The sequence below is a fragment of the Pseudorca crassidens genome, chromosome 3 (assembly GCF_039906515.1).
Source record: "Pseudorca crassidens isolate mPseCra1 chromosome 3, mPseCra1.hap1, whole genome shotgun sequence".
Taxonomy (NCBI): Eukaryota; Metazoa; Chordata; class Mammalia; order Artiodactyla; family Delphinidae; genus Pseudorca; species Pseudorca crassidens.
Window position 1 is genome coordinate 163,701,984 of NC_090298.1, and position 24,611 is coordinate 163,726,594.

At 53.2% G+C, this 24,611-nt stretch overlaps 2 protein-coding genes across 7 annotated transcripts in view; one reads left to right on the top strand and one right to left on the bottom strand.

Annotated features, from left to right (window-relative positions):
- On the bottom strand, nucleotides 1-19,387 carry BRME1 (break repair meiotic recombinase recruitment factor 1). Of its 2 annotated transcripts, none has more exons than XM_067733539.1 (9): nucleotides 19,037-19,387; nucleotides 17,851-17,902; nucleotides 13,977-14,154; nucleotides 11,282-11,363; nucleotides 10,935-11,039; nucleotides 6,990-8,276; nucleotides 3,222-3,310; nucleotides 1,073-1,165; nucleotides 1-682 (listed from the first exon to the last, which is right to left on the bottom strand). In XM_067733539.1, the coding sequence occupies exons 1-9, from the start codon at nucleotides 19,385-19,387 to the stop codon at nucleotides 529-531; spliced, it is 2,391 nt and encodes a 796-aa protein (XP_067589640.1). In that variant the 3' UTR covers nucleotides 1-528. The 2 variants fall into 2 exon arrangements, with proteins under 2 accessions (XP_067589640.1, XP_067589641.1); XM_067733540.1 differs by having other exon boundaries at nucleotides 18,979-19,067.
- The window catches only part of CC2D1A (coiled-coil and C2 domain containing 1A), an 18,019-nt gene continuing 12,770 nt past the window's right edge, over nucleotides 19,363-24,611 (top strand). For 4 of the 5 annotated variants that reach the window (XM_067733534.1, XM_067733536.1, XM_067733535.1 and 1 more), the window contains exons 1-6: nucleotides 19,363-19,503; nucleotides 20,872-21,007; nucleotides 22,612-22,727; nucleotides 22,821-22,886; nucleotides 23,147-23,281; nucleotides 23,365-23,599. In XM_067733534.1, coding sequence (XP_067589635.1) covers nucleotides 19,444-19,503; nucleotides 20,872-21,007; nucleotides 22,612-22,727; nucleotides 22,821-22,886; nucleotides 23,147-23,281; nucleotides 23,365-23,599 — 748 coding nt within the window. In that variant the 5' untranslated portion in view covers nucleotides 19,363-19,443. Of the gene's footprint in view, nucleotides 19,504-20,871; nucleotides 21,008-22,550; nucleotides 22,728-22,820; nucleotides 22,887-23,146; nucleotides 23,282-23,364; nucleotides 23,600-24,611 lie in introns of those variants that run through there. The other variant, XM_067733538.1, reaches the window with a different exon arrangement.

Sequence of the window (24,611 nt, forward strand, 5' to 3'; positions counted from 1 at the left end):
ATCATTTATTAATGGGCTTCCCAAAAGAAATAAAATGGAAATCTGGAGAAAAACAAGGGTACAACCAACAAAGCTAGCCCTTTTCCCCTCCAGGAAAGAAACAAATTCTGAACCTTCCATAACCTCTGCTAAGGAGCTGAAATTTGCAAACCCAGATAAACATCTGGGCGGCTCTGCAGGGCCCCCCCCCACAGCTTCCTGGGGCCCCAGCCCCCCTCTCTGCCTCCAGCTTCCAGGCCTCTGCCACCGGGAGGAGCAGGTTCCCTCCCCCACACGACCCCCTGAGGGAGGCTGCTGAGGCCGGCAGGGCCTTTTCTGTTTCCCATAGGAAGTTGACTTCCAGGTCAGCTGAGGGGAGGTTTCTGGCGCCCACCAGGACTTGCTGGAGCATCTCAGATGGTAACAAAATAACAGGGGGCACACAGGGGCCAGCAGGCTTTCCGGAGTCTGCTGAGGGATTGTTTCCAGCTGTCTGGCAGGAACATCAGGCACTTCTGGGGGCCGGTGAGCTTGTACGAGCACACACACCTACGAGTCCCTCCAGGACTGCTCCCCTCGAGGGAGATTCCCAGCCCCCTTTGGTGTGTAGGCTGCAGGGGCCTTCCCTGCCGGCTTTGCTTTCTGGTAGTAGTTGAGGCGCTTGAAGGCCTCCAGGTCCCTGTGGGCGCTCATGATCAGCCGGCTGTGTGGGAAAGGGTCTGAGCTGTGCTCCACCTCGCGGCAGAGTGGGACCATGCCTCACACTCGGGCACATGCCTCACACCTGCTCACACAGGCTCACACCCTCATGTGTACTCAAAGGTCACACACACACAGGCGTGCACACGTGCATAATCAGAATCTACCTGCTGCAGGGCAGGTTGTGACCCTTCTAGCCTCTCTTCAGCACCTAACAACTCTGCGAGGGACGGGGGCCCAGGAACGGTGGAGCTTCCCAGAGGCCCCTCGCTGGGGATCCCGGGCCCACACTGACACCCCAGGATCGCTGCTGTACTGGGCCCTCCACCATCCTCCCGCGGCCCCATCCCCTCCACCCATCCCGGGGACTTGTGGATCCGAGCCCAGCCCTTACTTCAGGTTGGAGAGCTCGATGACGAGGCCTCGCACGGTGTCTGTTGCATCCTCCATCCTGGCGGCTTCGCAGGTCTTGATCCCCATTCGGGTCCTGGTGGGAAGGGAGAGAGGGCAAGAGGCCTGACCTCACTGGACAGCTCCACCAGACTCTGCCCTGGAGGGCTTTGCTGGGCCTCGAGCTGTCTTCTCCAGAGATGAATGCCTTTGACAGTCATGAGGCCACCCTGGGCACAGCCCTGATGGCCGACCCAGCCGGCTCTACTGCTGAAATCACACCGAATCCAGCCACTTCCCCCACCGCCGTGGCCCTTGTCCGACAGCTGCCACAGCCTCCCCGACCCCCAGCTCCTGCCCCTACAGCCTGTCCCCACTGTGGCCTGGGGGGCAGGGGAGGGCGTGGCAATGGAAAGCCAGCCTAAAGCCCCTCCCCAAAGCCCTGCATCATTTGCGCACCTCCAGACCCCAGCCCCTCCCTCCCGTCTCCGCTCCTCCCTGCTCCAGCCACACTGAATTCCTGGCCATTCCCTGAGCATTTCTTAGGGCTCTGGAATGTTCTTTCCTAAATGTCTCCTCCTTGCGGGGGTGGGGGGGTGGAGAAGGTGGGAGGAGGGAGCCCTCTCCATCACCACAGGTTAAAATTTTAACCCCTGCCCTGCTGTCTTTTTCTCCCCAACACTCTGCCGTCTGACCACCTAATTTGTCTGTCTCTTGCTCACCACTGCTCTGACCCCCAATAGGTGGAAGCTTCATGTTTTGTCCCACGCAGCCTCCCCAGTGCCCAGAGCAGTTCCTGGAAGAGCCGGCATTGGCGGGCGTCAGTGTCTATGGAAGGGGTGGATGTGCCTCTGTACCAACGTATCTAACGGGTGCAGCCTGTGGTGGGCAGGGGGTTGCCCAGCTTGGCAGCATCTCCTGGGTTGTCACTATGGGAACCCTGGTTCTGCTCCACCTGCCTCGGTCACCTTGAGACGACTGGCCAGTCCGGGCCTCAGTCTCTTGCCTTTTCTCCCTCAGCCATGGGCCACAGAACCAGACCCTGGGACCCACCTGGGGGCTTCCAGCCATCCATGGAGGCCGCCGGAGATTCATCCAGGAATCTCCCTCCTCTTTGCTCAAACCATAGTGGGGCCACTTTGACTAAACTGCCTCTGGTCCCTGTGCAGGGCGTGCCTGTGTGTGTGTGTGTGGAGGGGGGCGCAGGGGGTGGGGCAACAAGAGGTACAACAGGTACTATTTACAGATGTGTGTAAGGGCAGAAGGTGGAAGCACGGCCTCCCTCTCCCCTGAGGGGGAGGAGAAAGAGGAAAGAGACAGACTCCCTAACCCTCCTCCACACTTGCCAGACAGAAACAGAAGCTTGGCCATAAATAATCAATAAGCCGCCACTCTGCAGAGAGGCCAGTTCAGGTTCAAGGTAACGGGAGAGGACTGTCGCTCAATGCTAGCCACCAGCAAGGCTGGGAGACAGGAAAGGTGATGGACTGTGAGAGGCTCCGGGGTGGGGGGAGAGGACCCCCCCAACACACACTCAAACACACACACACACACACACACTCCATAAGCTGGAGGAAAAGCACACCTGGTGCCTGCAGGAGGGAAAGAAGGTGGGCTGCCTTGGGGAATAAAATCAAGCAGGAAATAAGATGGGGCAGGTCGGAGACTCTGGAGGGCCCGAGGATGCCAGAGAGGGGATGGCCCCTGTGGGCCAATGGTTCTTGGCCCTGTCTGGGTCCACTCCTCCTCCATGGAGATTCAGGGAAAGCTCTGGACCTTCTCTCCAGAAAAACGCACAATGTGCATTAAAACAACCACAGAGCTGGGGGCATCATCCCAGGGGTTCTTGAGGAGAGATGCTGGCTTGGGTGCAGGTTGCTGACGAGTTCTCCACTCGCGGGGAGCAGGGGACATGGCTGGTTTGAAAGTCGGGGCTTAGCAACCTTACTGGACCGAGGAAAGTGAGGCCCCTCGAGGCAGAGCCAGGGCGACCTCCGACACTCTCATCCACAAAATGGGAGCTCAAAGGGCTGGGGGGAGGGAGAGCATGGGGGCTCTAGTGCCAGGAAAGCAGCCACTCTCTCCCCTCCCAGAGACAAAAGGAGGACTCCTGTCAAGGAAAGCATTCTGGGGTGGCCTCCCACCCTGCCTACCTTGGCTGGGCCTCAGCAAGGGAGCCTCCATCGGCACGTGGGCTGGTGCCAGGCCAGCAAGGGTCCAGCCCGCTCCCTGCAGGAGACAACTGGAAAGACAGAGCATGCACACCTGTGAACGGCCCAGCTGGGTGAGCCCTGCATAGGGAAGGAAAAGTCAGGCAGGGGGGGTCTGGCTTCTCCTCTGCCACGCCAGGAACACCGAGGCTGGACTCCTGCAGAGGAAAAGTGGTGTGGGGGACAGATGCCACGACGGCCAGACCTACGGGCCACCAGCCCGGGCTGCTCTCACCCTCCCTCTTTGGAAAGAAGGCAGAAGGGCGATACTGGGCCTGACCCTGGGGTCCCGTCCCGGGCCTGCGCCTTTCGACAGGCTGATTTGTACTGGTGGGCGGCTCCATCCACACGTTCTCTGTCCCTGACAACTGAGGAGTGGTGCTGTCTCCAGCTTGTCCTGCAGTATCTAGAAGGGTACAGAGAAGACCCTGAGTGGTGGCGACTGTGGCGAGGTGGGCATCTGGCATGGAGGGAAAGAGGTCGGCTAGATAGGCCACAAGTTTCATGTCAGGAAGAGATTTTGCAAATGTATTTTGAAGGGAAAATTCATAATTGATAGGGGAGAGAGCCAGATAACCCTGAGAAGCCTAAATTTCTAAATGTCAACGGTGGTTTAATTTTCATGGAAAATGTCAGGCTCAGTCGTGAAGGTGACATACGTCCTTCTGAAAAGAGGCAAAGAGGCTGGAATGGAGCGGCCGGCCCAGGGCTGTTGGGCCTTTTCTGAGGACACTAAAGTCCTGGGGTGGCGGATGGGGTGAAGGGCTTGCGCTCAACCTGCAAAGGGTCCCTGAATCCAAAGGAACAGACGTGAGGAACTGGCTGCAGCCCGGCGGCTCTCGCGTGGGGATGACTCCGCCTCCAAGACACTTAAGTGTCCGAAACCACTTTTGGTTGTCATGCCCGGGGGAGAGGGAGCTCCTGGCACCTGGGGGTGGAGGCGAGGGACACTGCTCAAGCCCCTGCTGCGCACAGAATGGTGATCCAGCCCCCAACACCAGTAGTGCCGAGGTTGGGAAGCCTGCTCTAGGCGATACAGTTTCTCCCGTGCACCTGGCTGACTTTCACGGAGGTAACTCTGTGACTTAAAATACAATTTGAGGGCTTCCCTGGTGGTGCAGTGGTTAAGAATCCGCCTGCCAATGCAGGGGACACGGGTTCGAGCCCTGGTCTGGGAAGATCCCACATGCCGCGGAGCAACTAAGCCCGTGCGCCATAACTACTGAGCCTGTGCTCTAGAGCAAGCGTGCCACAGCTACTGAGCCCACGTGCCACAACTACTGAAGCCTGCGTGCCTAGAGCCCGTGCTCCGCAACAAGGGAAGCCACTGCAATGAGAAGCCTGTGCGCCGCAACAAAGAGTAGCCACCCTCGCCGCAACTAGAGAAAGCCCGCGCACTGCAACGAAGACCCAATGCAGCCAAAAATAAATTAAAAAAAAAAATACAATTTGATGCCACGGATTCACCCAACTCACGGCACCATTCTTGGTCATGAGGGATAGTCTCTTTCCCAACAGGTACCACGGTTCCCACCAGGGTTGTGTCAATGTCATGACAAAGGCGGTGCTTGTATTGAATGTGTGGGGACCACCCCTGTGGGCTGTGAGAGGGGCCTGGGAGTCAGTGTTTTAAAAGACACTGCTTGTGGGCAGAGGAGGGTTCCACCGGCCCTGGGGTAAGCACCACGTCCCCAGGGAGCCGCAATGAGAAGAAAACACCAAGTGTTCCTGTGAGGGCAGCTGGGTTTGAAGCCAGTCTGTCACTGCTGTGAGACCCCAGGGCCCCTCCTCTGAAGCGGTGCTCACAGCTGTGCCACAGTGAGGTCGAGGGCTGCTCTCTCGGTCCACCTGCGTGCCGTTCCCATGTGTCCCTGCCCACAGGGCTTGCCCGCACCTTCCATGGGAACCTGTGCCTGGGTTGCCCCGACTTGTTCAGGAACGCCCAGTGTCAAAACAAAACGTGCCTGGGCGCCCACAGCCTTGTCAGGGCAGTGCCTCCTCTCCCAGCAGGGCTGTCCACCCCAGCTGCTGCTAGGTCCCCCGCACTGGTGCTGCCAGCTCCTCGGTGATTTCAGAGTGCACTCACTGGTGGCAGGTCTGGGAGGGCTTGCTCCTTTGCCCTCTGGGCGCCACCCAAGGTCCCAACTGCTTCCCCAGCCTTATCCCTCAGCCACAGCCCAAGAAGCCAGAGACTGGGGATGACTTAGCTCTTCCTTCCAAGAGAGGGGTTTGCATTTTTCAAGGGATGCAGCTTTAGTTATAAAGTTTCAGCTCTGCCCAGCACCTGAGTGCCCACCTCTCCCGGCGATCGTGTTTAAACACTATGACCAAACCGCGGTGTGACTCGATTTCTGTGCTCTTGCTCATCTGGTGATCACAGCAACGTGCAACGGGTGGTACAAGGAATTGGGGCCGGGGCAGGGAGGGCCGGGTCTGCAAAGTCACCGGGTAGGCCTGTGTCACAAATGACCCCTGGCCATCCCTTGGGAAGGCAGCGCCTGAGACCCACATTAGCTCAACCCAGTCACATCCCCCTCTGCAGTGGGAACAGCTGGCTTTCTTCGGCTGGGCACCAGATGACATCCTTTGCTTGTTTGGGGGCTGTGTCGTATGATAAGACTCTTTTAAGTGCCGAAATGACAAGGTACAAAATGCTCACTCCGGGAGAGGCAGGTGGGAACGGTGCTACTGAAAACCTCATGGGGGCAGGGACCATGCCTGATCTGTTCACTCCTGGCATAGAGCGGACTCTCACATCTTAAAAACATTTTCAAACAACCAATAAAATGAAGTTTTAAAACAGGGACAGCCAAAGAAACGGAGGCCATGTTTGTGAAGCGACATGGGCTCTGCGTTCGTTCCAGGACGGAACAGTTGAGGCACAGCTGCAGAATCAGGCCAACCTGGGCACAGACCCAGGCTCCTCCCCTCCTGGCTGCCTCATCTGGGGCAGGTGCCCAACCTTCTTCAGCCTCTCAGCCACACCCAGTGTGTGAAAAGAGAACCACCTACCTATCAGGGCGAGGCTGCAAAGCACTTAGCTCAGGCTCAAGTGTGCCAGCAGCCAGAGATGTGGCGCTTCCTGAGGGGGCGGGGCCAAAGCAGGGACTGCCACCTGCCCTGACAGGTGACTGCCAACGGCCAGCACAGGCTCAGCAGGCAGATCCCTGAAGGACGCAAAGCCCCTAAAATTCCAGCAGACGAATGAAATTCCATGTATGTGTCTGAAAAAGAATTGTATCTGGGCCCCCAAATGACCCTAAAGATGGGCAAAGGTTCTTTCCAGTGGGGGAATGAAGTCCCCGCCCGCAGGCCCAGGTTTGAGGTCACTGGCTTCTTTAGGTCACCCCATCTGGTCTGTCACCCTCCATACATCCCTCGGGAACCTCCGGCCAGAGCAGGGCACTGAAGGGTGGAGGGGGCAGGTGCACCAGGGGCTCTCCCTGGGCTGACAAAGCACATGTGTGTCACATCCCGGGGCTCTTCAGCTCTCACACAGATGGGCCCCTCATAGAAAGGCAGGTCTATCCTCTCCAGAATATCACAGACTCCACAGCTGCTGAAGCTGTGACTCAGACCCCTGGACTCATCTGCTGTACAAACAGATGGCCACGTGCCCACCTTTCCCCCACTACCGGGTGGTTTGGGAGGGTTTGTGGCCATTTGGCACCTATACTAGGACATCTCGCTGTAACTCAAGGAAGCTCTTACCTGTTCAGGTGGGGCTTCAAAACCAGGGGCTTCCAGGGCATCCTGTGTCTGGCTGTCCGGCAGGAAGTAGAGTTCCATGGCTGAGGACCCCTCCCAGACAGCCTGCTCTGAAGAGTCAGCAGGGTGCTCAGGCTGGCCTGCCGGGCTTGTGTGGGCCTCTGGGCTGCCCTGACGTGCCCCAGCATCCTGGGGAGGGCCGTCCACTGCTTCTCTGTACGCTGGTGGAGCACAGGCTCCGAGGGACAAACCGCGCCCCTTGAGGTCTTGTTTGTGGCTCTGGCTCCCTAACTCAGCTGCCTTTTTAGCCACAGGTTGTGATAGCAAAGGCAACAAGCACATACCTCCCAGCCCTTCTTGATCCGGGCCTGGTACCTGTGTCTGACCCACACCTGGACCCATTTGCAAGGTTAAAGGGCTGGAATCCCCAGCACCTATTGTGGGCTCTTGGATCTCGTGAGCCGGAGCCAGGGAGGCTGCAAGGCCCCCCGGGACATCATCAGGGGGCTTGTCTTCCCGCCTTGCCTCCTCTCTGCCTCCTGTGGTCTCCCCATTGAGAGGCATGCACCCGAGCAGGGCCCTGCTGTGGCCTCCATCAGGAGCCTTCCCACTGGGAGAGGCAGTCACCCTGGCGTTGACTGTCCCGTCTGGCCCAGCCACCCCCAGAGCCCTCTGTTCTGGCTCCGTGGCGTCTGTGCTCACACCTGCGATGACAACAGCCCCAAGGCAGGAGCACCTTGGGCTGCTATAGCTCCCCTCTGCTCCCCCGCCAGTCCAGCTGGGCGTCTGCAGAGGCCCAGATGGGCCCTGGGCTGCAGATCTGGGCTCTGGGCCCAGGATGCCATCTTCTTCCTCCTGGCACTCCTCAGGCAGCTCAGCTCCTGCTTCCCCTCGGGCACCTCCCTCCTGAGGGGCTCCTTGGTCTGGCTCCTCTTCAGCATCACTGCCTGGCAGGTGCCGTTTCTGGCCATGATCACCTGGAAGCCAACCCTCCTCCGTGCTTCCACCATCTGGCACGTTGGTCCCATGCTTTGACAGGTGGTCCTGGCTGTCCCTCTCTGAGGCCGAGGGCACTGTCCCCCACTCCAGAGAGGCAATGCTGGAGGCCAAGGGCTGAGGATCCCCATCGCCAGGCACCGGCGTCACAGGGTTTTGGCCGCTGGGCTCGGGGCAGGCGCTGTCTGCCTGGGTCCGGTCTCCTGGGTCCCTGGTCTCCTGGAAGGCAAGCCCTGGGGACTCCTCTCGAGGCTGGCTTCTGGCCTGCTGGGCACTGGGTTCTGGCAGCGTTTCCTGAGGAGAGAAAAAGACTCAGCCTTGGGCCTTCAGTAATCGACAGCTCTGAGGATTTTCCTACTCATTACTGCCCCTGTACGAAGTCTCAGAAGCTGCACGGATGACGGTGCGCCCAAATAGGGATCAGTCCCCATGCTGGGCAGAGCTTCGTGCCAGGGGCTAGAGGGGGAACCGGAAGCACAGGAATCCCTTTTTTTTGTGGCCACACCACACATCACGTGGAACTTCCCCAACCAGGGATTGAACCCTCACCCCCTGCAGTGGAAGTGCGAAGTCTTAACCACTGGACCACCAGGGAAGCCCCAGGAACCCCCCTTTCTACCAGCTCCTTCTCCCCACCAGCACCAGGCACGTGGAGGCTCTCGGGAAGATCAAGGATATAAAAATCAAGGAGGTCCTGTGGATCGCACCAGTGTCAATGTCCGTTGCCTGGTGCTGCCAATGGACTACAGTTATGTAACATGCTACCACCGGGGGATGCTCGGGGAGGGCACACGGGGGCCTCTCTGCACTGTTTTGTTTTTAATTTTGGTAAAATACACATAACCTAAAATTCACTATTTTAATCATTTATTTTTTGAAGGAAATGATCTTTTTTTAAAAAATGTTTATTTATTTGTCTGCACTGGGTCTTAGTTGCGGCACGCGGGATCTTTCAGTGTGGCACGGGCTCTGTAGTTGCAGCGTGCGGGCTTAGTTGCCCCATGGCATGTGGGATCTTAGTTCCCTGACCAGGGATTGAACCCGCGTCCCCTGCATTGGAAGGCGGATTCTTAATCACTGGACCACCAGGGAAGTTCCCACCACTTTAATCATTTTAAAGTGTATATAGTTCAGTGGCATTAAGTACATTCACAAGGTCGGGCAACCATCACCACCATCCATCTCCAGAACTCTTTCATCTTCCCAAGCTGAAACTCTGTCCCTATGAAACACTAACTCCCCACTTCCCCGGCTCCTGGCAACCCCCATTCTACCTCCTGCGGAATCAGTAGAATTTGCCTACTCTAGGGACCTTGTATAAGTGGGATCATACAGTATTTGTTGCTTTGTGTCTGGCTTATTACACTTAGCGTAATGTCCTTCAGGTTCGTCCATGTGGTAGCATGTGTCAGAATCCCTTCCTTGGGACTTCCTTGGTGGTCCAGTTATTAAGACTCCATGCTCCCAATGCAGGGGGCACGGGTTTGATCTATGGTTGGGGAACTAAGATCCCACATGCTGCGTGGTGCGGCCAAAAATAAAAAAAGAATTTCTTTTTAAAGCTGAATAACATTCCGTTGTGTGAATATACAGTATTTTATTTGTTCATTCATCTGTTGATGGCTACTTTGGGTGCTCCCACGTTTTGGCTACTGTGAATGATGCTGCAGTGACCATGGATGCACAAATATCTGCTCCGTCATATGAATATACCACATTTTGTTTATCCATTCATGCATCGATGGACACTTGGAGCCATATTGTTTCCTTTTTTTTTTTGTATTTTATTTTTTTTATACAGCAGGTTATTAGTTATCCATTTTATACATATTAGTATATACATGTCAATCCCAATCTCCCAATTCATCACACCGCCACCCCCCGCTGCTTTCCCCTCTTGGTGTCCATACGTTTGTTCTCTACGTCTGTGTCTCAGTTTCTGCCCTGCAAACCGGTTCATCTGTACCATTTTTCTAGGTTCCACGTATATGCATTAATATACGGTATTTGTTTTTCTCTTTCTGACTTACTTCACTCTGTATGACAGTCTCTAGATTCATCCACATCTCTACAAATGACCCAATTTCGTTCCTTTTTATGGCTGAGCATACTGTTTCTGCAACCTCCTCTGAGTCCACATAATGCCCTGGAGATCCATCTAGGTGGTTATGTGTATCACACCTGTTTGTTCCTTTTTTATTGCTGGGTTGTGTTCCATGGTGTGGATGGACCATGATTTGTTCAACCATTCAGCAGCTGAAGGACATCTGGGGTGTTCCCGGTTGGGGGCGATTACAAACAAAGCTGCTGGGAATGCCCACCACTCACTTTTTTTTTTTTTTTTTTTGCGGTACGCGGGCCTCTCACTGTGTGGCCTCTCCCGTTGCGGAGCACAGGCTCCGGACACACAGGCTCAGTGGCCATGGCTCACGGGCCCAGCCGCTCTGCGGCCTGTGGGATCTTCCCGGACCAGGACACGAACCTGTGTCCCCTGCATCGGCAGGTGGACTCTCAACCACTGCGCCACCAGGGAAGCCCCCACTCACTTTTTTAGGTGTGTGTGTTCCAGAGACATCATGACCCCTGGAGCTCATGGTGGCAAGGACAGGAGAGCCTGCTGTAAGACCCACCCACCCCGACTCACACAAAAGCTTCTGAGAAGCATAGGGGTTCAGGGATGGAATGTGGGCTGCCTTTCTGAGTTTCACTACTTTCATGCAACTTGGGGAAGAGAGCTCTGGCCTCGACAGCTTCAGTGCAGGCACGGCTGTCCTGAGTACCTCTCACAGGCCTGCGAGTTGCTGGCGTGGCACCTGCCATCCACAGACATCTGTAATGCTAAAAACGGGGTGTGTGTGTGGAGAGATGCAGGCTAGCCATTGCCAAAGGAAATCAAGGCTGAACTTGGCTGCCAAGGTTGGGCCAAGAGGAAGGTCGATGGTAGGACCTTACCAAGCTGAAGGCCCCACTCCTGGGGTCCTCTTCCCTCCTCTCTGCTCGTCCTGTCACTGTCTTCCTGGGTTTTGTAAACTGGGGGACAAACCTCCCGACTGAGTTCTGTGAACCAGATACAACAAGAACAAAACAGCAGTAAAGATGAGGGAGGAATGACATCTCGGAAATCAAGCAAGCAGACACCAGAACGTTTCTCTCTTGCAATCTCAAACTCTCAAGGCCCTTGCCTTCCATCCCCAGCACACCCTCCCACCAGCAGTTATTGATGAGGAATAGAGACAAGATCTCCAGCTGAAGGGAGGTGGCACCTTTTGTACATATGTCAGGCTGCAAAACAGGCTCACCTGGGAAGGAGGAAGGCGAACTGGCTCTTTTTCTGGCTGCCCGAGGAGCCTGGAGGGAGTTCCTACTTCCTCATAAGGAGAGCTGGGAGGAGAAAGACAAAACAGAGGAGGTTCTCAAGTCCTCCTACGCTGTTAACTTGCATAGTAAGACAAACAGCAGCGAATGAAATCCAAATGCAAAGTAGCGCCCAGGGTCTCCTAAGAGGGAGGCCCTGGAGCACCTGCTGAGAGAGGGTGGGATGGAGAAGGGGACATGTGACTGCCAAGAAGGGTGTGGAGTCCCACATCCAGAATCCAAGCTGCCTGCTCTGGCAGCACTTAAACTCTTATAATCCCAGGAACTGGCTCCTGAAGTCAGAACAGGAATTCTCATTTGGACTGACTGACAATCCAGCCCCCAGCTCTGCAAACAGTAAAGAAGTTGTAGATACAAAAAACACAGTGTCTAAAAAAATGGGTGTATTCTCATCTGCCAAAATGCGGAAGCAACTGAGATGGCCTTCAGTGGGTGAGTGGATAAATAAACTGCGGTAATCCAGACAATGGGACGGTATTCAGCGCTAAAAAGAAATGAGCTCTCCTCTAATCAGTACTCCGTAATGGCCTATGTGAGAAAAGAATCTAAACAAGAGTGGATGTAGGTATATGTATAACTGACTCACTTTGCTGTACACCTGAAACTAACACAACATCGTAAATCAACTATACTCCAATAAAAATTTTAAAACATAAAATCATGCCATCTGCTTTATAAAAAAAAAAAGATTGAGCTCTCAAGCCATGAAGACACATGGAGATACCTTAAATGCATATTACCAAATGAAAGAAGCCAATCTGAAAAGGCTATGTACTGTGTGACTCCAACTATATGATATTCTGGAAAGAGCAAACTATGGAGACAGTGAAAAGATCAGTGGTTACCTGGGGTTGAGGGGAGAGATGAATAGGTTAGGATTTTTACGGCCATAAGAAGACTCTGTATGATACTGTAATGAGGGATATATGTTATTATACTGTTGTGCCAACCCACAGAATGTACAACACACGGAATGAACTCTAAAGTAAACCGTGCACTGTGTCAATGTAGGTTCATCCTTGGTTAAAAAATGTACCGTTCTGGTGAGTCATGGTGATAATGGGGGAGGCTGTGCATGTGTGGGGACAGGAGGTGTATCGGAAACCACTGTATCTTCCTCTCAATTTTACTGTAAACCTAAAACTGCTCTAAAGAAATAAACCCTTTTTAAAAAAACTGGTGAGACTTATGGTTATGTCTAAATAAATGTGGATATGTACGTTGTAAAAAAAAAAAGATCAAAATCTGGAACTGAAACTTCATGGTTTCAACTTTGGAAGTGGAGCAGGAAAACGCATGAAGCTACACTAATGGGCTTGAATCGTGCCAAGGGAGGTTATGGAGACAGAGTAACTCTAGATACTGATAGCAACCGCCTGTTTCAAAATTTTTAATTGGGATGGGTTGTTTGGGCGGCTTCTGGGGTACTGGCAAAGTTTCATTTCTCAACATAAATGTGTTAAACTGATTGCTTTATGTTGCCTTCTTCTGTTATATTTCTGCACGTGTGGTATTTCTTAATAAAACATTTAAAAAACAGAAACAAAAGAGTGGGAACCCACTTCTGTGGGTTCTGATTATTCTTATGGTCTCAGACAGTAGGGTGGGCGGCAGCCATGACCCCGTCAGCCCTGATATGGCCTCTCGAGGGGTGAGGGGCGTAGTGTGACATCACTGTGTCTGTCTGGGGAAACAGCTTAGGTGTGATACACGGCCCCTCTCTTCCTATCACACACACAGTCTTTAGCCCTAAGATTGCAAAGACCTGAGATCAGACAGACACACACCCCAGCAAATGGTTCTGTCAGCCAGACTGCATGCCTCAATTTTTCACTCAGAAAACGTGCTAGTCCAATCCATGATGCTTTCTCGGAAGACTTCAGGTAGCAGGAACCTTCCTTCTCCTAACTCCTGCTAACCCTTTCTACTCTGCTATAGTTATATGTGGTTTAACCCCGTGGAGACTGAATGGTTCTCCAGATCTTTCTTCCTTTCCCCTACCGTGCTTAATTACATATTTTCTGAAACAATAAGGGAACTGGGAAACCACTGTGGTAAAGAGCAAAGGAACCAGACGCAGCCAGAACCCCAGCCTGCCTTGCACCAGCTCAGTGGCCTTGGGAAAGTCATTATGATCTCCCGAAGCCTCAGAGTCCTCATATGCCAAATGGGGACATAAACCCATGGCACAGTGCCGTGAGGATTAAATGAGCTGATGTGTGTAAAGTATTTATTATTAGAGTGCTGCCTGGAACATAAAGATCTTTATTCTCTCTTATGGGTTATTGTTTCACAGACCCACCACTCCTTCAGTCCCCTCTTGACTAAGAGGGGATGTGGGATAAATATGGATTTGACCAACAGGCAGGGCAAGTTGCATTCTGCAAATAAGTGACTTTGAAAAATTCAAGGTCTTCCTTGCCCGTGGTTAAAATATCGACCTTTCTTGCTGAAGAGGAGAGTCCCCAGAGCAAAACTTCGAGAAGCTCAATCCAAGGGCCCCAAGCCCCTGTGGGGGATGCATGGCACTGGATGGGTCGTGTTGACTGGCCCCCTCCCCTTTGCATCCTGTGCCCACTGTCAGCAGAGAGGCTTGCTGGAATGTTCTGAGCCACCTACCTGGAAGCTGCCTGCCCTGGTGCCTCCGGGCTCTGCTCTGCAGAGGGAGCGGGTCCTGATCTGCTTTCTGTCTCTTCAGGGTGATGCCAATGGCCCAACTTGGAACTCTGGGGGTCCCCGTCAGAGTCTCCTAACCTTGGGTTCTTTGGAAGTTTTGGAGGACGGATTCCTTCCCCTCCTGGTTTAGAGACAAAAGAAGATGAAGGGGAGGGGGATGGCGGGAGCGTGCACTGCTGTGGCCGACCACCAAACACATCTGGGCCACTGATGCAACATGAGCAGGCTTGTGCAAAGGGCAGGAAATCCCTGCTCTGACGCTTGCCTGGAGAGTGAGAGATGAGATGGAATTTCATCCAGGTGGGACCCAGGAGCTTACATGGCCATGGGATCCAAAGGCTTTTAATCTATGGACTGGTCATGACTGACGTTCAATCCTGAGGTGACTGGGCCTGGCTCGGAACCACACGAGACAACCTGGCCCAGCTGACTGTCTCTCTGCGGAAGTGCTGAGAGGTGTGTGCTGGCTCCTTCAGGTCTCAGCTCAAACGTCCCTGCAGTGGCATCCTTGCCTTTTCTACAGAGCAACTCCTCTCGGGCCCATGCTCTGTTTTACTCACTTCACAACTTCTGCAAGTATCCGATGCACTGGGTCATTTTCTGTCTCCTCCACTACAACCTGTTCCATGCAAGGAGGGGCCTCAACTATCTCACTCTCTGCTGGGTCTCAAGTACCTAGAAGAGCATCTAATAAACTGTTGGTGCTCAATAAATACTTGGCAGATGACTGAATAAACGCACAAGAAAACCCAGATCACCTCCCAGGAAATGCAGACAACACTAAATTATGTACCATTCTGGTTTTCCATGATGCTTGCAGAATATCCATCCTGGGAAAACTGGGACCCAGAGTCATCGAGTGCTAAGGAGGTGACTTCTCTGCTGCCTCTTGGTCCCTGTTGTATCCCTACGATACCTTTCCCAGCATTGAAAGCAATTTAGAGCCTAAAGGTGCATATTAACATCTATTTGTTGAATGAAGGAAATTCCCTTATACAGAAACTGCCCATAGTGGCTGGCTTGCAAAACCTCTCCAAACTCTGGCCCCAACTGACCCATTTATTCAATGAACAAATAATAAGGGTTGACTCTACTGAGTTCCATGCCAGACACTGTCCTGAGAACTCAGCTGCGCTATGACAAAACTTCAGGCAGGGCCCTGATGTTAGGCCCATCTTATGGACGAGAAAGCTGAGGTACAGGGAGGCTGAGGAATCTGGAACAGCATCCAGGCAGTCCCGTTCCAGAGCCTCCACACCTAAGTATACTTGAGCACTTATTGAGAACCTACTGTGTACTGCATCTCTGACTAGGCAGTGAGAACAAAAAGACAAACCAGACCCGGCTCTGATTTTCTTGGAGGTCGGTCACGTAGACCCTTTCCAAACTCAGCTCCTTACATACCTTGAAGTAAAACCATTGAATAAGCCCCCTCTCTCCAACATTGAATGCTAGGGTCCTCCTCAGCACCCGTTCGGCTTTTGGGGCTTCACTAGACCACAGTGGCTTTCCTGTAATTTCTCCCAAGTCTGTCAGTTACGGTTCGTGTGTGCCCATTTAGAACTTCACCCCACTGTTACTTGATTAGCTCTCTCAGTGAGAAACATCTTTCTTTTTCCCCTGACTAGATCTTGAAGCTGTCAAGGGCAGGAACTGAGTCTCATCTTGATCTCATCTTCACCCTGCCTCCCCCCCCCCACCTCAGGTGCCTACGCCAGCACTGCACCCAGAGCAAAGCTGCGATGAATGTTTCTTACACAAACACATTCCCACCTTGTGGTCTGCCATAAAATGCAAAAACATAGCAGTTTCATTTACTTAGTTTCTTTAAGATGTCCAAACACTAGCTTGCTTTGCTCACCCAATGGACATTTATTTGTACCAAATAAAAAGCAAAAATATCAGAAGTGAAGAGGCTCCCATTTCCTTCCTGTGATCTGTTCCCACAGGATTAATTTAAGAACTAAGGCAGAACCTTGTGTTCAACACCAGAGGCCAAAGACATCACAAGGGAAAGGGCTCCTTTCACCACCTGCCAGAATTTTCTTCCTTTCTCTCCACGCCATCCAGGACACACAGAAAGAGCTGTCCTGGGCCAGCCCAGGGTCCACTGAGCAGGGGAGTCCACTGCAAAGCGAGGCCCCATATGACCTGCTGTGGGTGGGCCTGGCTGGCCCCAGCTTCCCCCTCGAAGGTCAGAGAAATTCCTGTGCCTCCAAACAGCTTGTTACTCATCTCTGCACAAAACACCTTCAATCTGTTGATAGTATCTTTCCTGTCCCACATCTTGGGAAAAAAGGAGTGCTACTCTCGAAGTTCATTAACCACTAAGTGAAGGGGTCATTTCTAAACTTTTAAGAAATTTAAACTACCTTAGCCAATGACAGGAAAATGAAGCTATACTATGTAACACTGGGTGTTTTCCTTTTCGAATGAAGGAATTCTATACATATATTGAGAAGTAAAGACAGTCTCGAAATACCATGAAGTTGAAAAACAGAGGTTGCAGATCAGTATGTGTGATGATTCTATTTTCCAATAAAAACACTGTATTTGTGTATACAAAGAAGAAGTTTGGAAGAAGTAGTGTACTGAGGTTCATTTCCTGTTTTTTATGCTACACTATATGTTTGATCGTCATCCTATGGTTGAGGGGGATGTTAACATTAGGGGAAGCTGGGGGAGGGTAGACAGAACTCTGAACTTTTTTTTTTTCCTTTTTTTTTCTTTAGCTTTTTAATGACAAATAATATAGAACAGAAAAGTTAGCATAGGTGTACAACTCACTGCAAATTCATAAAATGAACAGTGTACTTTACATCTAGATCAAGAAACAAAACATTTCCAAGAACACAGAAGTTCCTCTCATGTTTCTTTTCCAGGCACAACTCCCTCAAAGGTAGCCACAGTCCCTGATTTCTTTTCTTTTTTTTTTTTCATTCAAACAGAAATGAACTATGTTTACAACTTTTCTGTAAGCTTAAAGTTGTTTCAGAATGAAAAATTTCTTCTTAATCTGAAAGGGCAATGATAACAGCAGCATGTATTTGTGTCCTACCATGCATCTACTCTCCGTGCTCTACAAACACTAATCCACATGTGAGCTCTAGGGCACAGTTCTCTACTTTGGCACTATTGACATTTGGATACTATTGACATTTGGGGCCAGGTCATTCTGTGTTGTGGGGACTGTCCACCACATTGTACGATTTTGAGCAGCAACCCTGGCCTAGATCCACTAAACGCCAGGACCAACACTGCCCCCCCCCCGCCCCCACACCAGTTGTGAAAACTAAAAATGTGTCTAGACATTGGCAAATGTCCTCTGGAGGTGAAACTGCTCCCCCCAACGGGTTGAGAATCACTGTTTGAAAGTAAAGCATAGGTGCTCTTATCCCCTACAAATAGGAGGAAAGTGAGACACACAGTAGGTCATCTGCCGTCATACAGAGAGATGAACCCAGGTTTTTGGCTCGAGAGTGAAGCAGTTCGCCACACACCAGGACATCAAGCTCTATTCACGGGTCATCTCTGAGAGTGGGCCTGCATAGAGGCTGGACCCCTGCCCTGAAGCCTGGCGGCCTCCCCTAGGCTGTGGGATCCCGCTAGAGGCTGGGGGAAGCTCCACAAAGCTTTCCCTTTTTATTGTAAGCACTTCTCCATGAGTTACATTTGTATGAAGTCATTGCATGTACGAAGTCACTGTTGTTATTTTAAGGAGCTTGGTGTGATCATCTTAGCATTTCTGCAATAAGCCCACCTTCCTCCTGTAAGCAGAAGCAGCAATAAAGAGGTGTCAACTTGAATGGCCAAATACCTGAGGTCCGAAGCTTCTTTCTCTTACTCATTTTATCCCTCCCTAGAGAAATCTGAAAGCAAGAGCAAATCTCGTCATTACAAGCAGTTCCTGCCTCTGGGTACAGACCCAGTGGCCTTGGCTGAGGCCACCCCACCCCCACCTGGGCCCATCTGGCTGCCCCAGGGGTCACGTGGGCCCCAAGGGGACACAGGGTGGGAGTCATGGCTACCTTGGGCTACGGCCGAGTTAAGAAGTTAAACTCCTCCATATGGCAGAGAGCAGAGGGGGAACTGCCTATCTTCTGTCCGGGGCCTGAGAGCACCTGGGCCGCCCCCCTCTAGTCTCTAAGATGGGGCAGCCTGTGTGAAGCCCCCTCCCTCCAAGCTGGGACCCTTCTAGGGACAATGCAGGATTTTCGAGGTGACACGTGGGGCCCTGCAGGGTCATCGGAGGACTTTAGAGCGGCCACCGGGGAACACTTCAAGGGGTGGGGCGCCCTTCGGGGGATGCCTGGGGTCTTGGGGAGGCAGGAGTCGCCGCCACAGGTCAATTCCTTCCAGCCTAGGGGGCCAGACAGGCCAAACCCAGTCTGGGCCAGAGAAGTTGTCGAGGTCCCTCTGTCCTTAACAGGAACTGAGAAGATCTACCTGGATCTGTTGGGGGATAATTCGGTTAAATAATCTGCGTAAGATTTTTCTGAGATAAGAAAAGGTAGGGCTTCCCTAGTGGCGCAGTGGTTGAGAGTCCGCCTGCCGATGCAGGGGACACGGGTTCGACCCCTGGTCTGGGAAGATCCCACATGCCGCGGAGCGGCTGGGCCCGTGAGCCATGGCTGCTGAGCCTGCACGTCCGGAGCCTGTGCTCCGCAACAAGAGAGGCCGCGACAGTGAGACGCCCGCGCATCGCGATGAAGTGTGGCCCCGGCTCGCCGCAACTGGGGAAAGCCCTCATACAGAAACGAAGACCCAACACAGCCATAAATAAATTAATTAACTAATTAAAAAAAAAAAAAAGAAAAGGTAAAGTTGGCCCTCACGGAGGCCGGGCAGCTGGGGGTCCGAGGCCTGACCACTGTGGACCCGGCTTCTGGTTACCAGGCCCACCCTAACCCTACCCCGGCCACCGAAAAGCGAGGAATGCCCAGACCAGCATCGCCAGGAGAGGCCGGATCTCGCAGGTGGCCAACCGTCGGCCTCCACCTCACCTCACACCCGCAAACACTCCACCTCTTTCCCTCACACTTCGAGGCGTCGTCGCGCGCACGCGCGATGCCAACACCACCCCTCGCACTTGCGCACGCTCCGCCTCTTTCCCGCGCAGCCCGCGGCACCGCCCATCGCTCCGCAGCGCGCCTGCACGCTCGCGCACTGCTTGCCGGGAGTTGTAGTTTCAGTGCGGCGGGCCCTGCAAGTCCGGTGGCTGCGCTCGGGTTCCGCGGAGCCCAAGGGCCGAGGCGGAAGTGGGGCGGCCACCCGGGAGGCCGAGGGCGGGAGGTCGGCGGTTGCGGGGCGCCAGCGAGGGGCGTGGGATTCAGGAAGGGCTCGTGCGCGGCCATAGGCCCCGGGGGAGGCCAGGCCAGGGGTCCGGTGGTCCGAGTATCCAGCCTGGAAGATGCACAAGAGGAAGGGACCCTCGGGAACCCCGGGCCGAGGAGCCGCCACCGCCCGCCAGGTGAGTCTGTACCCCACGGCCCGGCCCAGGGGACCCTTCCCACCCTTGTCACACATTCAAGGGAGGGCCCCACCCCCAAGGGAGCCCGATCTTCACCCCAGGTGAGTCCCGGTCCCCGCCCCCCTGCTTAGGTTCGACTCCCAAAGTGCGGCCTATTGGCCCCGGCTCCCCAGCTTCTGGCGCCCCTCCCAGGGCTCAGGGCCACCTGTTGCCGCAGCAGCTCCAGTTCGGGAGGGGAAGGCCTCGGACCTGGGGTAAGAAAGACAGTTACGGGTCTCCTGGCCTGAGCACCCGTGGAACCCTCGCATCAGTCTGGCCAGGTCAGACTCTTTTATCCCCATTGTACAGATGAGGACACTGAGACCCAGAGAAGTGAAGACACCTGCCCAAGGTCATAAGGATTAACTGCTTGGCCAGAGCTAAGCACAAATCCAGAGCTGCTGCCATGAGCCCACAGAACTGTGGTTGGGCTCCTTCTCCCTCCCTCATTGCCTTTACCCCAGGCACTGGGAGAGTTTGATTTTTCTCAGCTTTGATGGAAGGAGCTCAGGCCATAACTTAGTGCCCAGGTATTACAGTCTGAGTGACGTGAAGTTCCCTCCTGGATTCTACACGTTGGACACTTGGCTCCACCACTCTAAGCCTCAGTTTCCTCATCTGTAAAATGGAGCCTCTAAGAGTCCTTATGTCACGGGATAGTTGCGAAAATTCATTGAGATAGCTTATGGAAAGTGCTAGAACATAGCACTCAATAAGTGTTGTCATCATCATTATTACTATTAGATGGAGACATATATGATTGCCAATATTTGGCCATTTTTGATCCAAAGAAAAGGGGTTAATTTTGTGTACTTCAACCTGATATTATCACATCATGGTTGGTCATTAACCAGGATAGGATAGGAAGACAGGTATGTTACACAGCAAAGCCCCCAATTCCAACTTCTACGTTGTCTAGGCTTCTATTTGCTCTTGACACCTCCAACCTTCCTTCATGGCTCGCTCTGCCAAAGATGCTGGAAAGGAAAAACCAAGGTGTGCAGAGTGGCTTTGCCGTGGGGCAGGGTGTGGGGCCTTCCTTCCCCACTGACCTTGGCTAGCAGCACATCATGGGTGTGGGCTTAGAGCAGGCAATTGGGTCTCTCTAGCTGCCCTTTGCCCCATGTTGATCTGTGCCAGAGGACCTGCCCACCTTGAGACATCTGTTGTATTCTGGGGCCTGTTCTGGCCTCCTGGCACTCCCCAGGGAAATGGCTTTCCCCAGCTCTGGGTTCCCTTCCTTCCAAGGGGACTCCAGGTCCATCATGGGTGCCTCGAGCTAGCTGGGGTGCATCCCAAGGTCTGACTGAACCCCCATTGTTCCCACAGCTGGGCCTACTAGTTGACCTCTCCCCAGACGGCCTGATGATCCCTGAGGACGGAGTTAACGATCAGGAACTGGAGGCTGAGTTCTTGGCTTTGGTGGGGGGCCAGCCCCAAGCCCTGGAGAAGCTTAAAGGCAAAGGTAAGACTCTCAACACACCCTGAACATTTTGTGAGCTCCCTCTGTGGGCGGGGCTTGGAGCTGGGCTCTGGGGCGATGGTGAAATGGAGACAGAGAAGGTGCCTGCCCTTCTGGCATCCACAGTCTGGGTAAGAGTTAAGCAATCAACTCTGGAGCCGGAATGAGGTTTCGAATCCCACCTTTGCAACTTACTGGCTGTGTGACTTGATGAATTCCAGCACCTGTGTGGGCCTCCGTCTCCCTGTTTGTAAAATGGGAATATGACCACACTTCCATCACAGGAGTTAATCTTCTAGTGTTCATCAGGCACTTCACATAGGACGTGGCGTGCCCTCCAACCCACTGTTCCGTGACCGGGGCTGGGATGGGGAAGGCACAGAGCAATGGGGGAGACCTGTGAGCTGGACAGGGCTTCCTGGAGGAGGCACCTGCAGTAGGGAGGGCCAGGTGAAGAGTGGGGGACTGCTTCTGGGGGGTGGGTCACAGCACATGGAGAGGCCCTGGAGGAGATGGCAGGGGCCAGGGGACTCTGCAGTGGTCAGGTGGGGCTGGAGCTCGGGGCAGAAGGAGCCTTTACACTTTGTAGCTAATGCAGTTGATACTCGTTATTCATGGATTCTGAATTTGCGATTTCACCTACTAGCTTAAATTTATTTGTAACCCCCAAATCAGTGCTTGTAGTACTTTTGCAGTCTTTCACAGACGTGCACAGAGCTGCAGAAAACTTGTCTCCCGATGTGCACGTTCCCAGCTGAGGCGACACTCCGCCTTCTTGTCTCAGCGCATAAATAAGTATCCTTTCTTTGGTGTGTTCAGTGCCACATTTTTCTCTTTTTTGTGCTTTTTGTTGGTGATTTTGTGAATCCACGTGGCCCCCAAGCGTAGTGCTGAAGTGCTGTCTCCTGTTCCTAAGCGTGAGCAGGCTGGGATGTACCTTCTCTATAAGCTTCATTCAGGCGTGACTTATAGTGCTGTTGGCCTCGAGTTCAATGTTAGTGAATCAACAGTATATATTAAATAAGGTGTCTTTAAATAGAAGCACACATAAGACAAGGTTGTGTATTGGCTGGGGGACAAAAATGTGCCCAGAGGCTCACGGGAACCTCATGCTGTATTTCCTCCAGGGACAATGGTTCAGTATTTGCTCATTCCATGTCTGCGGCAACTTTATAGCACATGGATACTGCGGATAACCAGAATAACATGAACAACAAAGCTGACAGTATGCTGTTCTAAGAGCTTCACTTACCTTTAGTCCCCACAAGCTACCTATGAGGGAGAGACTATTGTTGTCCCCATCCAACAGATGTGAAGACTAAGGCCCAGAGAGGTGAAGTGACTTGCCCAAGGTCCCGCAGTGAGAAAGTTGCAGATCTGGGGTTCCTACTCAGGCGGGATAAGGAAGAGATGAGACCAGAGAGATGGGCGGGGAGGGGGATCATGCCTAGCTGGCCTGAGGGCAATGGGGTGCCGTGAAGGGCCAGGAGGGGGACATGCTGCCCCACCGCCTACTACCCTATTTTTCGGGGCCGTGGGTGACCAGGACGGGAGGCTGGGGGCTCTTGAAGGATCCCGGTCCGGCTGGGACCTCCCCCTGCCTCTAGGTCCCCTGCCCATGGAGGCCATTGAGAAGATGGCCAGCTTGTGCATGAGAGACCCGGACAAGGACGAGGAGGAGGGGACGGACGAGGAGGATGTGGAGGCTGATGATGACCTGCTGGTGAGCACCCGGAATGGGGCAGGGGACCTCCCTTCCGTTGCTGCCCCATCTGGCAGGCCCTCACGACTGGCCCCTGGCTGTGTGTCCCTGCAGGCGGAACTGAATGAGGTCCTTGGGGAGGAGCAGAAGGCTTTGGAGTCCCACCCTCCTGTGGCCCAGGTATACCTCCGAAGACACTGGTCCCTGAAGCCCAGGGTTCAAGGCCTTCCTCTTCCCCTCTCAGCCATGGGACCTCGCTCAGGTGGCGGGACACCACTGAGCCCCAGTTCTCTGCCCTGGGAAATGGGATGATGATTTCTGCCCCTTTGGGGTTAGGGTAGCAACATGCCTGGTATCCAGTAGGTACTCAACCAAGGAAGATGTCAGGGTGGGCCCGAGTGGGGTCACCGCCCAGACTGTGTGCTTGGCCCCTCCCGCAGCCAAAGGCCACAACGCCCAGCCCAGGATTGGAGGCCACCTTGCAGGAGAGGCTGGCCCTCTACCAGACAGCGATCGAAAGCGCCAGGCAAGCCGGAGATGGTGCCAAGATGCGGCGCTACGACCGGGGGCTTAAGGTGAGCGGGCAGACGGGAGGGTGCTGGGACCTCATCACCCAGCTCCAGGCCCCTCCCAAACCCACATTCACATCTTCTCCCAGACGCTTGAAAACCTGCTGGCCTCCGTCCAGAAGGGGAAAGCCATTGATGAAGGGGACATCCCGCCGCCTGTGGCTGTGGGGAAGGGCCCAGTGGCTACGCCCAGCCACATCCCAGCACCCACCCAGCCGGTCCCTACGAACCCACCGGCCCCAGATCCCCGGGTCATCGTGGAGGGTCCTCCTTCAACTGCCCCAGCCTCATCCCTGGTCTCCGCTAAGCCCCAGCTGCCCTCAGGTAGGCCAAGGACAGGGCTGGGCTGACGTGGGATGGGCCGGGTATTTATTCAGTGGTAGGGCCCTCTGCGGGGTTGCAGGCCTGACACTGATTGTTAGATATTTTTAATACCCTTCCCTCGCCGGAGCCTACCTTCCAGGGGGGACATGAGCTCACAGAGAAGTTTTGTGTGTGTGGTGGCAGTAAAATATATTTTAACAACACATTTGCTATTTAACCATGTTTCAGTGTGCAATTGAGAGGCATTTGGCTTATTCACAATGTTGCTCAGTCATCACCTCTGTTTCCAAAACTTTTTCCTCACCCCAAACGGAAACTCTGTCTCCATTAAATGCTAACTCCCCATTCTCTCTCTCCCAGCCCCTAGTAACCTCCCTTCTACTTTCTGTCCCTGTGGGTTTGTCTCTGTAGACATTTCACGTAAGTGGGATCTTCCGTCCACTCTTTGCCCTCCTGTGTCTGGCTTCCTTCACTTAGCATAATGTTGCAGTGTATGTGTCAGAACTCCATTCCTTTCTATGACAGGGTAACATTCCCACACATAGGGTTTTGGGGGGTTTTTTTGTTTGTTTTTTACAGAAACGCAACATTATTTTATTAGTCACTGTAATTTTAATCATGACCTCTTTATTTTTTTTCACATTGACAGTGTTCAAAATCTCAAGACCTTTTAGGGTTTTTTTAAAATTTTTGTATTGGGGCATTGTTGATTTACAATGTTGTGTTAGTTTCAGCTGTACAGCAAAGTGAGTCAGTTTTGCATGTTAATATATCCACTCTCTTTTAGATTCTTTTCCCATATAGGCCATTACAGAGTATTGAGTAGAGTTCCCTGTGCTTTACAGGAGGTCCTTATTGGTTATCTATTTTATATATAGTAGTGTGTATATGTCAATCCCAATCTCCCAGTTTATCCCTCCCCCCCTCCCCCGCCTTACCCCTGGTAACCATAAGTTTGTTTCCTACAACTGTGACTCAATTTCTGTTTTATAAATAGGTTCATTTGTACTCT

Coding starts and splice junctions, on each gene's coding strand:
- BRME1 (XM_067733539.1), bottom strand. CDS start 19,387: ATGGCCGCGCACGAGCCCTTCCTGAATCCCACGCCCCTCGCTGGCGCC. Junction 11,364..13,976: donor CCAGGGCAGGCAGCTTCCAG/GTAGGTGGCTCA, acceptor TTCTCCTCCCAG/CTCTCCTTATGAGGAAGTAG. Junction 11,040..11,281: donor TTCGCCTTCCTCCTTCCCAG/GTGAGCCTGTTT, acceptor TCTGGTTCACAG/AACTCAGTCGGGAGGTTTGT.